Here is a 13983-nt window from a genome sequence, read left to right as displayed (position 1 = left end):
AGTGCTTTGTGAACTGTGAGGAGCTGAGCACATGACAGGGATTGTCCCCCAGGGAGGGGCCTCAAGCTTACACCTTAGTCAGATTCCAAATAGAATAATTGTTACAACTCCTTCCTTTCTTCCCTTCAGAATATTTTGAGTGCCTCTCACTTCTCTCCTTAGGGGATTTTTTTTTTTTTTTTTTTTTGCTTGAGAAAGATTGGCCCTGAGCTAACATCGATACCAATCTTCCACTATTTTACATGTGAGACACCGCCACAGCATGGCTTGATGAGTAGTGTGTAGGTCTGCTCCCAGGATCCGAACATGTGAACTCTGGGCTGCCAAAGTGGAGTGCGTGAACTTAGCCACTAAGTCACTGGGCCAGCTGCTCTCTTTAGGTGAATTTTTGAGAGGATGCAAGTGACTCATCTGGGATCCTGAAGCCCAGTTCATCTTGGGGAACCTGTTGGGCCCCCAGAGTTCAAGGTTACCTGTTCTATATTTGTGGGTGTACTGAGAAAAGTCTGGGGGAGAGTGGGGCATGTGAGATCAATTCACACTTTTAGCATTGATGAGACAAGAGTGTCAGATGGCCACCCCAACCCGTGAAATCATAATCTATAGATCCACTTTTATTGTCTCTTGTGAGAACATTTCTGGCAACGTGAAAATCTTCTTGGAGCATCTGGGTCGTGGCTATGGCCTACCCCACTCAGGGTCTTGTGTCTGCCCAAGGTGCCAAGAGAGAGCTTAGCTCTTCTTCGTGCCATATTCTCCAAAGCATCCTAGTTTAATGAATCTGTTAGCATGCCACATAACTAAATCCTCTTGATTTAGTAAAACTTAAAAAATACCCCCCCCGACCAAAACCTATAACAAATTGCATTTTAATATTATGCTTTAGACCACGGATTGGCAAACTCTAGCCAAACCCAGCTGGCCATCTGTTATACGACGTGTGACTTAAGGACGTCGTGTCACTTATACGACGTATTACATTTTTAAATGGTTTGAAAAAATAAAAAAAAAAGAATAATATTTCATGATGTGAAAATTATATAAAATCCAAAATTTAGTGTCATAAATGCAGTTTCATTTGTAATACAGCCACGCCTATTTGCTTATGTTATGTATTATGTATTAGTTGTTTGTGTATTATAGCCTATTTTTATGTGGTTACTTTCAGGCTCTGAGGGAGAGTTGAATGTTTGCAAAAGAGACTGCATGGCTCACAAAGCCTGAAATATTTACCACCTTGTCTTTTGCACAAAAATATTTGCCTATTTTTGCTCTTCATATATCAAAATGCTCACCACATAGTTTTTGCACTTGCACTGTTTTTGGGATATTATTTGGTTCAAGTTTTTCACTTGAAGAATTCCCTTAGAATTTAGAATCAGAGGAGAGTGGCATCAGTAAGATGGTGGAGTAGAAGATACTAGTCTTTGTCCCCTCACAAAAAACAACAATTAGACCCCAGAGTCCTGGATGTTCCGTGTGTGCCTGTGGTTCAGACCCTGGCTCTGCAGCCATTCTGTGTGCATCTGTGCATCAGACACCAGTGCCATTACCACTGTAAGGGTGCCTGCAAGCTGGACCTAGCACCAAGAGGAATCCCTTCAGCTGTGATATCCCCTGTGGAAGAAAGGAAGATCAAGAGGTCTCCAGCACCCTTGGGCACTGAGGACCCCTGCAATCTTTGCCAACACTGACTTCAGCTGACGGGGCTACACCAGGACTACACAAGAACTTTCCCTGGAACCAGAACTGCCACACCTCACCCAGCTGGCACCCTTGCATCTACACTTAGGTAAAGGTCTTTCCCCACCAAAACCAGTCCATAAAGTCTAGAAGAGGGGAATATTCCATCAAATGCACAGACATCACACAAGGAGGCTATAAGAAACACAAAAAATCAAGGGCAGGACACCACCAAAGGAACACAATAATTTTCCAGTAACCAACCCCAAAGAAATGGAGACTTACAAATTGCTGAACAAAGAATTAAAAGATAATTGCTTTAAGGAAGCTCAGCTACAAGAAAACACAGATAGACTACTCAATGAAATATGGAAAACAATACATGAACAAAATGAGGAGTTCAGAATGAGAAGTTGAAAGTGAGAAATCACAAAAAAGAACCAAGAAGAAATTCTGGAACTGAAGTATACAATGAATGAGATGAAAATTGCAACAGAGGGCATCAACAGCAGACTTGATCAAGTAGAAGAAAGAATCTGTGACCTCAAAGACAGGTCACTTGAAATTATCCAGTCAGAGGAGAAAAAAGAAAGAAAAATAAAAAAGAGCAAAGAAAGCCTACATGAATTATGGCACACCATCAAACAAAATAATATTCACATTATGGGAGTCCCAGAAAGAGAAGAGAGACAGAAAGGGGAAGAAAGCTTATTTAAGGAAATAATGGCTAAAAACTTCCCAAATCTGGGGAGAGAAATGGACATCCAGGTACATGAAGCTTATAGGTCCATAGACAGATTCAACTTGAAGAGGACTTCACTTATACACATGATGATAAAACTGCAAAAAACATCAAAGACAAAGAGAATTTTGAAAGCAGAATGAGAAAAATGACTAACCACATACAAGGGCACCCCTGTAAGGCTATGAGCAGATTTCTCAGCAGAAACTTCATAGGCCAGGAGAGAGTGGGATGATTTATTCAAAGTACTGAAATAAAAAAACTGTCAACCAAGAATACTTTACCAGGCAAAGCTTCAGAAATGAAGGAGAGATAAAGAATTTCCCAGATAAATAAAAGCTGAGGGAATTCATCACCACTGGACCTGACTTAGAAGAAATGCTAAAAGGAGTTCTTCGAGTTGAAATGAAAGGATGCTAATTAGTAAAATGAAAGCATGTGAAAGTATAAAACTCACTGGTAAAGGTAAATATATAGTCAAATTTAGAATACTCTGATACTGTAATGATAGTGTGTAAATCACTTAACTCTATTACAAAGGTTAAAAGACAAAAGTATTAAAAATAACTATAGTTACAGTAATTTGTTAATAGATAGACAATATAAAAAGATGTAAATTGTGACATCAAATACATAAAATGTGAAGGGAAAAGTCAAAGGGTATAGGTTTTCTATGTGAGTGAAACTAAGTTATTAATAGCTTAAAATGGACTGTTGTAACTATAAGACGTTTTATGTAAGCCTCATGGTAGCCACAGAGCAAAAACCTACAGCAGATACACAAAAGATGAAAAGAAAGGAATCAAAGCATACCACTATGGAAAATCATCAAATCACAAAAGAAGACAGAAAGAAGGGAAAAAAGGAATAAAGGAACTATAAAACATCCAGAAAAACAATTAACAAGATGGCAGTAGTCATTCTTTACCTATCAATAATTACTTTAAATGTAAACGGATTAAATTCTCCAGTCACAAGACATAGAGTGGCTGAATGGATAAAACAAACAAACAAACAAGACCAGACTATATGCTGCCTACAAAAGACTCACTTCAGCTTTAAAGACACACAAAGGCTAAAGTGAAGAGATGGAAAAAGATATTCCGTGCAAGTGGAAACCAAAAGAGAGGAGGAGTAGCTATAATTACATCAGAGAAAATAGATTTTAGGTAAAAAGCTATACCAAGAGATAAAGAAGGTCTTTATACAATGACGAAGGGGTCAATTCATCAAGAGGATATAATAATTGTAAATATATATGCACCCAACATTGGAGCACCTAAATATATTAAGCAAATATTAATAGATCTGAAAGTGGAAATAGACAGCAACACAATAATAGTAGCGGATTTCAAAACCCCACCTTCAATGACGGATAGATCATCCAGACAGAAAATCAACAAGGAAATATTGGACTTGAACTACACGTTAGACCAAATGGACCTAACAGACATATACAGAACATTCCATCCAACAGAAGGAGAACACACATTCTTCTCAAGTTCACACAAAACATTCTCCAGTATAGATCATATGTTGGGTCACAAAACAAGTCTTAACAAACTTAAGAAGATTGAAATATATCAAGTACCTTTTCCAACCACAATGGTATGAAACTAGAAATCAATAATAGGAGGAAAGCAGGAAAATTCACAAATACGTGGACATTAAACAACACACTCCTAAACTATCAATGGGTCAAAGAAGAAATCAAAAGAGAAACCAAAAAATATCTCGAGACAAATGAAAATGGAAACACAACGTGCTAAAGCATAAGGAATACGTCAAAAGCAGTTCTAAGAGGGAAGTTTATAGTGAGATATGTCTATGTTAAGAAAAAAGAGAGATCTCACATAAACAGCCTAACTTTACACCTCAAAGAACTAGAAAAAGAGGAACAAACTAAGTCCAAAGTTAGCAGAGGAAGGAAATAAAGATGGGAGCAGAAATAGATGAAACAGACTAAGAAAACAATAGAAAAGGCCAATGAAATGAACACTTGGTTTTTTGACAAGATAAACAAAATTGACAAAAGTTTAGCTAGATTCACTAAGAAAAAGAGAAGGCTCAAATAAAAACAGGAAAAGCAGACAGTACGATTGAAACTGCAGAAATACAAAGGATCATAAGAGACTAATACGAACAATTTTAGGCCAACAAATTAGATAACCTACCGGACAGCAGCGCGTGCCCCAAGCTCTCCGCCTCCCCCCGCCCGCCAGCCCGAGGAAGCCCGAGCCCAGCCCGCGGCCCCAGCAGCAGCGCCGAGAGCAGCCCCAGCAGCAGCGCCATGGCCGGGTGGAACGCCTACATCGACAACCTCATGGTGGACGGGACCTGTCAGGACGCGGCCATCGTGGGCTATAAGGACTCGCCCTCCGTCTGGGCCGCCGTCCCCGGGAAAACCTTCGTCAACATCACGCCAGCTGAGGTTGGTGTCCTGGTTGGCAAAGGCCGGTCAAGTTTTTTCGTGAATGGGCTGACACTTGGGGGCCAGAAATGTCCTGTGATCCGGGACTCACTGCTGCAGGATGGGGAATTTACCATGGATCTTCGCACCAAGAGCACCGGCGGAGCCCCCACCTTCAACATCACTGTCACCATGACTGCCAAGATGCTAGTCCTGCTGATGGGCAAAGAAGGTGTCCACGGTGGTATGATCAACAAGAAATGTTATGAAATGGCCTCCCACCTGCGGTGTTCCCAGTACTGACCTCGTCTGTCCCTTCCCTCCACCACTCCCCACTGCTTTTGCACCCCTTCCCTTCCCTTCCCATACACACACATACACCATTTTTATTTTTGGGGCCATTACTCCACATCCCTTATTGCTGCCAAAACCACCTGGGCTGGGGGCCGGGGCTGGATGGACAGACACCTCCCCCTACCCATACCCCTCCTGTGTGTGGTTGGAAAACTTTTTTGTTTTTTGCGTTTTTTTTCTGAATAAAAAAGATTCTACTAAAAAAAAAAAGCAAATTGGATAACCTAGAAGAAATGGATAAACTCCTAGAAACATACAACTTGCTAAGACTGAATCATGAAGAAATAGCAAAATTGAGTAGACCTATAGCTATTACGGAGAATGAATCAATAATTAAAAATCTCTCAAAAAGGAAAGCACAGGACCAAATGGCTTCACTGGTGAATTCTATGAAACGTTGAAAGAGGAATTAATGACAATCCCTTCTCCAACTCTTCCAAGAAATAGAAGAGGAGGGGGCACTTCCAAAGTCATCTTCTGAGGCCAGCTTTAACTTGATACCAAAGCCAGACAAGGACGCTACAAGAAAAGAAAATTACAGGCCAATATCTCTGATGAACATAGATGTAAAAATTCTCAACAAAACACGAACAAACTAAATTTAACAGCACGTTAAAAGGATCGTACACAGGGGCTGGCCCCATGGCCGAGTGGTTAAGTTCGCGCGCTCCGCTGCAGGCGGCCCAGTGTTTCGTTGGTTCGAATCCTGGGCAAGGACATGGCACTGCTCATCAGGCCACGCTGAGGCAGCGTCCCACATGCCACAACTAGGAGAACCCACAACGAAGAATACACAACTATGTACCGGGGGGCTTTGGGGAGAAAAAGGAAAAAATAAAATCTTAAAAAAAAAAAAAAAGAAAAAAGGATCGTACACAATGATCAAGTGGGATTCATCTCCGGGATGCAGGGAGGGTTCAACATACAGAAATCCATAAATGTGATACATCGCATTAGTAGATTGAAATATAAAAATCATAAATCATTTCAATAGATACATTTGACAAACTACAACAACCTTTCATGATAAAAACTATTAACAAATTGGGAACAGAAGGAACGTACTCAACATAATAAAGGTCATGTTTGACAAACACACAGCTAACATCATACTCAGTTGTGAAAGGTTGAAACCTTTTCCTCTAAGACGGGGAACAAAACAAGGGTGCCCACTCTCACCACTCCTATTCAACGTGGTACTGGAAGTCCCAGCCAGAGCAATAGGCAATAAAAAGAAATAAAAGACATCCAAATCAGAAGGGAAAAAGAAAAATTGTCTCTCTTTGTAGGTGACATAATCTTATATTTGGAAAACCCTAGAGATTCTACCAAAGAAACCTGTTAAAACTAATTAATAAATTTAGTAAAGCTGCAGGGTACAAAATCAATGTATTAAATTCAGTTTCATTTCTTTACATCAATAATGAACCATCTGAAAAAGAAAGAAAGAAAACAATCCTACAATCCCATTCACAATAGCTTTAAAAACAATAAAATACTTAGGAATAAATTTAACCAAGGGGTTGAGAGACCTGTACACAGAAAACTATAAAATACTGATGAGAGAAATTGAAGAAGACACAAACAAATGGAAAGATATTCATGTTTTTGGATTGGAAGAATTACATGGTTAAGATGTCAAACGACCCAAAGTGATTTATAGATTCAATGCACTCTCTATCAAAGTTCCAATGACATTTTTCAGAGAAATAGAAAAAACAATCCTAAAATTCTTATGGAAACACAAAAGACCCCCAAAGGGCAAAGTAATCTTGAGAAAAAAGGAACAAAGCTGGCAGTCCCACCCTTCCTGATTTCAAATGTTATTACAAAGCTATAGTAATCAAAACAGTATGGTATTGCCATAAAAACAGACACACAGACCAATGGAACAGAATTGAGAGTCCAGAAATAAACCCACACGTACATGGTCAACTATTTGATTTGGTATTCGACAAGGTAGCTGAGAATACTGAATGGGGAAGGGATGATTTCTTTAATAAATGGTATCAGCAAAACTAGATATCCACACGCAAAAGAATGAAACCAGACAACTATCTTACACCACTCACAAACATTAACTCAAAATGGATCAAAGACTTAAATGTAAGATCTGAAATCATAAAACTCCTAGAAGAAAACATAGGGAAAATCTCCTTATCATTGGTTTTTACAATGAGTTTTTGGATGTGACACCAAAAGCACAAATACCAAAAGCAAAAATAAGCAAGTGGGACTACATCAAACTAAAAAGCTTCTGCACAGCAAAGGAAACGATCAACAAAATAGAAAGACAACCTACGGAATGGGAGAAAATATTTGTAAACCATATGTCTGCTTAGGGGTCAATGTCTAAAATATGCAAGGAACTTAATACAACTCAATAGCAAAAAAACCAAATAATCCAGTTAAAAAATAGGCAAAGGACCTGAATAGACAGTTTGGTAAAGAAGATATACAAATGTCCAGCAGATGCATAAAAAGGTGCTCCATATCGCTAATCAATAGGGAAATGCAAATCAAAATCACAAGGAGCTGTTACCTCACACCTGTCTGGAAGGCTATTATCCAAAAGAGGAGAGATAACAGATGCTGGTAGGGATGTGGAGGAAAGGGAACCCTTGTGCACTGTTGGTGGAAATGTAAATTGGTGCAGCCACTATGGAAAACAGTATGGAGGTTCCTCAAAAAATTAAAAATAAAACTACCATATGATCCAGCAATCTCACTTCTGGGTATATACTGGAAGGAAATGAAACCAGTGTCTTGCAGAGCTATCTGCACCCCCATGTTCATTGCAGCATTATTCACAATAGCCAAGACATGGAAACAACCTAAGCGTCCATCAACGGATGAATGGATAAAGAAGATGTGGTGCATATTTAGGATGGAATATATTTCAGCCATAAAAAAGGAAGGAAATCCTGCCATTTGTCATAACATGGTTGAAACTGGAGGGCATTATGCAAAGAGAAATAAGCTGGACAGAGAAAGACAAATCCTGTATAGTATCACTTACATGTGGAATCTAAAAAAAAAAAAAAATCCCTAAACGTCATTTAAACACAGAAGCAGAAAGAGGAACTTCGGTCATCAGGCCCGGAGGCCGGGGTGGGGTGGGTGGAGGAAGTGGGGATTTGCTGGTCAAAGGGTACAAACTCTCATTTGTAAGATGAGTAAGTTTTGAGGATCTAATGTGCAGCATGGTGATTATAGTTAGTAATACTGTGTTGTATGTTTGAAATCTGCTGAGAGAGTAAGTCTTAAGCATTCTCACCACACACACACACACGTATGTGAGGTGATGGATGCATGAATTAACTTGATTGTAGTAATCATTTCATAAAGTGCATGGACATCAAATCATCATATTGTACTCTTTAAACATAATAAAATTTTATTGGCCAATTATACCTCAAAGCTGGAAAAAACAAAAACTTAGAATCAGGGAAAAATGTATTTTTCTCGAAATGGTCTTTTCTTTTCTATTGAGTAATAGGTATCATGTAACCCATTATATTTCTCCTTTTGCCCTGGTTGCTAGGATGCTCAGAATTAATAGATGTTTAATTACAGCAACTAATTAGTCCCCATGACTTTCACATTTACGTTTTCAATTTTAAGGTTATTGCATTTGTATATTTCTGTAAGATGCCTCTTACATCTTAATCATTCTTTCTTCCTTCCATCCTTTCTTTTCTGAATGGGAGGCAGTGTGACTAATTAAGCCAATTGATTCATTTTGAGTCTGGACTGCATTTTAGGACCATGGATTCTACCAGTTTACTCCTATCTGGGTGCAGAAAATATCCTTTTAACTTAATATTGCTCAGATTTCAAAGGAGGCATCTCTAAGCATTGGGATCAATGCTAGAGAGGTGCCTTAGCAGAGGGTAAGACCAGGACACCAGGAGCCTGCGTCCCTGTGACTGTCCTTGTTGCCTATATGGCAGAGGGAGTGGGCTGTAGGGGTTAAAGGCAGGGATTACGGCGTTAGAGAAAGCGAAGGTTGAATTCCATCTCTGCCACTACTCACTGAAATTTTGCCTTTTTGATCCTCAGTCTTCTCATCTCCAAGGTGGGATAATAACAACATCCATCTCATGGGGTGGTTGTGAAATTTCAGTGCACTATGCAGGTGAAGCACTGGGCACAGAACCCCACACAGAGAGAGTGTCCAGCAAACCCATCTGGCCACGTGACTCGTTCTAGGTCACTTGGAGGGTGAGAAGCTCAGTGGAAATCAAATCCTTCTCTTCTGACCCAGACCAGTGCCCTGTCCACTAAACCAGGTGATGTGTTTTCTGTACCGGATAATGCACCTGCATTTTTGTTTCCAGGGGCCTTGTGGACATGGTGCCTTAGCCAGCTGGAGAGACTCCAGAGGTGGGATTTCTGGAGAGAGGTTTCAGATGTTTGTGAAACTCTCTGTGCTCAGCCTGCCAACCTGGCCCCCATCACACCTTTGCCTCACTCAGTCCTCTCCAGAAGCTCGACAGGGCCTCACCTGTGCTGTGTTTTCCAGATGTTTCAGCCAGAGGCCACGCAGTCCTGGGAGGCTCCTGCTTTCTGCACGCCAGCATGGACTGAGGTGGGAATTCCCAGCCCCCTAGCACCGCTGTGGACGTGGGGGCATTGGGTGACTCCTGGCTTGGTGACTCACAGACTGGGGAGTATGGAAAATCTTGGAAAGGGAATGAGGGTGGGTTTTCTGGGGGGAATGACAGGAAAGAAATTACCATTTACTAAACATCCATTTTATTTCAGGCTTATACATTTTGAACTCTTACAACAATCCTGTGAGAAAGGTTTTGGTCATGCAACTTTTAAAATCATAAAGATAGAGATACAATTTTATTCTCTCAGTGGCTGGTCTGGAACTTCCTCTTGGTGGAAAATTCCTCTGTTAGGTAGAATGATTTTGATAAGCCACTTGGGGGGCTAACTTCCCCATTTCAAGTAACGACAAATAGTTACTAAGTGGCATTCTAAGGAGGTGGGTCCTCTTTATTGCCAGGCACTGACACTTGGGGCATGCAAGTTGGGGGTAGAGCAGAATTGCTCCATGTCATCAACAAGGGAAGAGCCAGTGAGACTGGGTACTGAGTGGAGGAAGGGCAAGAAAGAAGAATGCTGGTGGGGGCAGAAGAGGGGACCTTTGTGGGGAGAGAGATGTGAATGGTCTAACCCTCTCCTCCTTCAGAAGAGTTTATATCACAAACTCAGACTTCTGTGCAAACGGATTTTTAGTTTGGAGTTCAGAGACTTGCAAATTCTGTACTGTGGAGTGGGAGGTGGTGTGCAGAGTGAGAACTGAGTAGTATGAAGGCTCAGAGAGGAAACTGAGACACAGAGGGATGAAGCAACTTGTTTCATCTCACACAGCAAGCGGGTGAAGTTAGGGTGAAAACCGAGGGCAAAGGAGCCTGGGTTGTGACCGTCACTGGCAGGGCTTGGGAGTGGGAGGGGTGAGAGTGGGCACAGAAGGAAGGGAAAGAGAAAAGGGGCACAGGGGGCCGGCCTCATGGCCGAGTGGTTAAGTTCATGTACTCTCCTTCGGCGGCCCAGGGATTTCACTGATTTGCATCCTGGGGATGGACATGGCACTGCTCATTAAGCCATGCCGAGGTGGCATCCCACATGCCACAACTAGAAGGACCCACAACTAAAATATACAACCATGTGCTGGGGGGATTTGGGGAGAAAAAGCAGGAAAAAAGAAAAGATTGGGAACAGTTGTTAGCTCAGGTGCCAATCTTAAAAAACAAACAAAAAAAAAAAAAAAGAAAAGGGGGACAGGGAAGCTGGGGGTGGGGCCTTCACAAAGCAGCAGCAGAGTGGAGGGAGAAATCACTGCTCCAGGAACACCTGGTTCTAGGCTCGAGCCCCGGCTCTGTCTCCAGTGCTGTGTGAGTGTGGACTACGCACTGGTATAAGAAGAGGAAGAGGCGTGGGTGTAGTTGAGCTTTGCGGTTGGATGACTCAGGATGGCAGAGGTCAGAATCAGAGAAGTCAGGAAAGGAAACTGGTTTGGGCTGAGGAATGAGCCTACCCTCCTTTTAGGGTTCATCTGGAGAACAGAGTCCTCCTTGGAACTTTCTGGACCACCCTGACCCCAAGAATCTTCAGAGTCCACAGAGATTATGCACTACGCTCTTCCTGGGTGAGGACCATGTCTGCCATGGCACCCTGTTGCCTGGCCTGTGTGGGTCTCAGTTTCCCCATCTGTCAAATTGGAGGTGGTACACTTTCAGCACTGGAATGTTCTTGAAAAGTCATTCCTAGGCCTGCGGCTCCCTCTGCCCCATGCTGGCTCCTCCATCACTCTTTTGCAATTCCCTCTGCCCAGGGCCCCATGCAGCTACAGGCCCACCCAGGTGGGCACCTGCTGGCTGCCTCACAGCTCCACCCAGGGGGCCAACTCAGTGAGCCTCACCTTTCCAGGTGTGTCCAGATGTGCCAGGCAAGTGTCTCAGATTCTTTCTCTGTGAGTCTTGGAGGAGCCCCGGGGCCTCAGGGACCCAGTGCCCCAGCACCATGGTGGAGGTGGGGGCACTGGAGAACTCCAGGTTGGGTTTACCCAGGGAGGCATGGAGTGAGGAAACTTGGACTGTGGGAAGCAGAAAAAGAGGTTGGAGATTGCCAGAGAGCAGGGGCTGGAGCCAGGGGACTGAAACCAGGGTTCCTCATATGCAGCAGGTCTCCTGCCTTAACCAAGAGCCGTCAGGAGAAACCAACGAACCCACTGCAGCCTGCCCTGACCCCTCCAGGGGCTCTTTGGAGAAGGATGCCCTGGCACTGCTGGGCAAACGTCCTGATCTGGGGTCCAGGAAATCTGCATCTTTGCCCTGGTTCTGCCTCTACTTTCCCAGGTAAGTCACGACTCCTCCTCAGGCCTCAGCTCTCCCACGTGGGGCTCAGAGCCTTTGCCTGCCCAGGCTGCTGATGGTTCTAGCAACAGCAGGGGCAGCAACAAGAGCAACCGAGCTCCTATCACTGAGCACCTGCTAGGTGTTAGACGCTGTGCTAAACGTTCACCATGGATGACCTCTTCACCCCTCACACAGTCCAAGGAGGCAGGCACTTACTCCCCCAGCTTACAGAGGGAGAAGCAGAGGTGGAGAACAGTGAGGCCGCTTGCTCACTGTGGTGGTGCCAGAACTGGAACCTGCTGCTGCCTGATTCCTGTCTGTGCTTGTGACACAAGGCCAGGCAAGTGCCCGCTTGGGAGCTGGGCGTGAAATCCACACCCCTCCTTCTGAATGTCAGCCTCCCTCTCTGGCCCTCTGAGCACTCCCTCCCAGGTGCTGTGAGGACCACAGGAGATCCTGGGAATGCACTTTGCTAGAACAGGGGTCCAGCAAGCCCCCCCAGCAAGCCTCTTAGCTCCAGCCTAGTCTGAGCCTGGATTACCCCATTGACAGGGCTGTCCCAAGTCAGAGGAAGGTCTGGGGCGGGGGCCCAGGAGATTGACAGCGGGCAGAGGGTGATTTATGTACTCACTTGGTATGGAGGCTGCCTCTCTGTGGGCCTGGATGCTCACCCTGCTCAGGTCCATCCTCCTCTGGGTGAGGAGGGCCAGGTCCCAGGCCTGCCGCTGCCCATACAGAGCCACCAGGCGTGAGGCCACCTCTGGGCCACTGGCCTCTACTTGAGCCACAGTCTCACCGGGAGAGTGCCTGGAGTGTGCATCAGGCAGCCGAAGCTGGAACTCCTTCGGCTCCTTCTTTTCCCTTGACTCTAAGTACCAGGGCCATTGCAGCTCGGCTCCACCGGCCATCTCTGCCTGGGCTGGGGGGGCCTTGGGGATGTTCACAGGGGAGGGGTTGGTGGTGAGGGGCGGCAGGCAGGGAATGGTGGCCTCCCTTGGCCCATACCATCTCCCAAAGCAAGACTCCCATGGGGATCATTCCTCTTAGCCTGGTAAACTCCTATTCAGCATTCAGAACCCAGTTTTGTAAACCCCAGGGCATCTGCCAATAGATGGTGTTGGCAGAAGGGAGGGAAAGGGGAGTGGTAGGAAAAGCCTTAGGAAGGAGGAGCCCAGAGATAGCTGGGAGACACTGGAAGAGGTCAGGTTACTTGGGTGGGGCCAGTCAGGAGAGTGAAGGGGTGGGAACGGGAGGCTGGGTGAACGGGACTTGGGACACTCACTGTTCTGTGCTCCTCCGAGTCTTCTGTCTCCTGGGCCTGGACTCCTGGGACCAAGTCTTGAGCTGCCATGCTGACAGGAGGAGGGGTTGGGGGAGAGGCGGAGAAGACGATGGGCTTTTAGAGCCCAGGGTTGAGCTCAGGCCTGCCGACTCCCAGGTCTCCTCAGACCTCTCCTGGCCCTGGGGCACCAATGGAGAACTGAGCTCACTCAGCCAGGGCGGGAACAAAAGTCACCCAGAGAAAACCACATGGGGGTGTGGCCAGGGGAGGGAGCGGCATCACACGCCTGGGCAGAGCAGGGACACACAGCAGGGCCCGCAGGCCACATCCGCGGGAAGGCAGGGGTGGGCTTCGGCAGGCCGCTGTGCCTGGAGCAGAGTCTTCCAGGAGCACCCCGCCAGCCCACCCCCAGGGCCTGCCCACAGAGTGGGTGCAGACTCTCCAGGCAGGTGGGTGTGGGGTCTGGCCCGCTCTCAGGATGGAGGGAGCCCCCTGAGTCTGCCAGGGCAGCTCCTTATTGCGAAAACTTACAGCCAGGTTAGGGAGCATCTTTTCCAGCTTCCCATGGTTTTCGGGGCTGCCTGAGCCCCGCTGCATATCCTGCCATGATACGAGGGGCACCCAGCTGTGTGTTCCGGGG

The 13983-nt window shown here is 44.9% G+C and overlaps 1 protein-coding gene and 1 pseudogene across 3 annotated transcripts in view; one reads left to right on the top strand and one right to left on the bottom strand.

Annotated features, from left to right (window-relative positions):
* The window catches only part of NLRP1 (NLR family pyrin domain containing 1), a 51356-nt gene extending 37788 nt beyond the window's left edge, over window positions 1-13568 (bottom strand). Inside the window, exons 1-4 of one of the 3 annotated variants that reach the window (XM_023653314.2) lie at window positions 13344-13568; window positions 12693-12990; window positions 11626-11799; window positions 9697-9900 (exon numbers count right to left, since the gene is read on the bottom strand). In XM_023653314.2, the coding sequence (XP_023509082.2) occupies window positions 9697-9900; window positions 11626-11799; window positions 12693-12990; window positions 13344-13412 (745 nt within the window). In that variant the 5' untranslated portion in view covers window positions 13413-13568. The remainder of the gene's footprint in view (window positions 1-9696; window positions 9901-11625; window positions 11800-12692; window positions 12991-13343) is intronic. The other 2 variants (XM_023653315.2, XM_023653316.2) reach the window with 2 other exon arrangements.
* LOC138916307 (profilin-1 pseudogene) lies at window positions 173-5404 on the top strand (annotated as a pseudogene).
* Window positions 13569-13983: the final 415 nt, after the last annotated feature.

Source organism: Equus caballus, chromosome 11 (genome assembly GCF_041296265.1).
Source record: "Equus caballus isolate H_3958 breed thoroughbred chromosome 11, TB-T2T, whole genome shotgun sequence".
NCBI lineage: Eukaryota > Metazoa > Chordata > Mammalia > Perissodactyla > Equidae > Equus > Equus caballus.
Note: the sequence above shows the minus strand (reverse complement) of the source record. Positions and strands in the feature narration are given on the sequence as shown.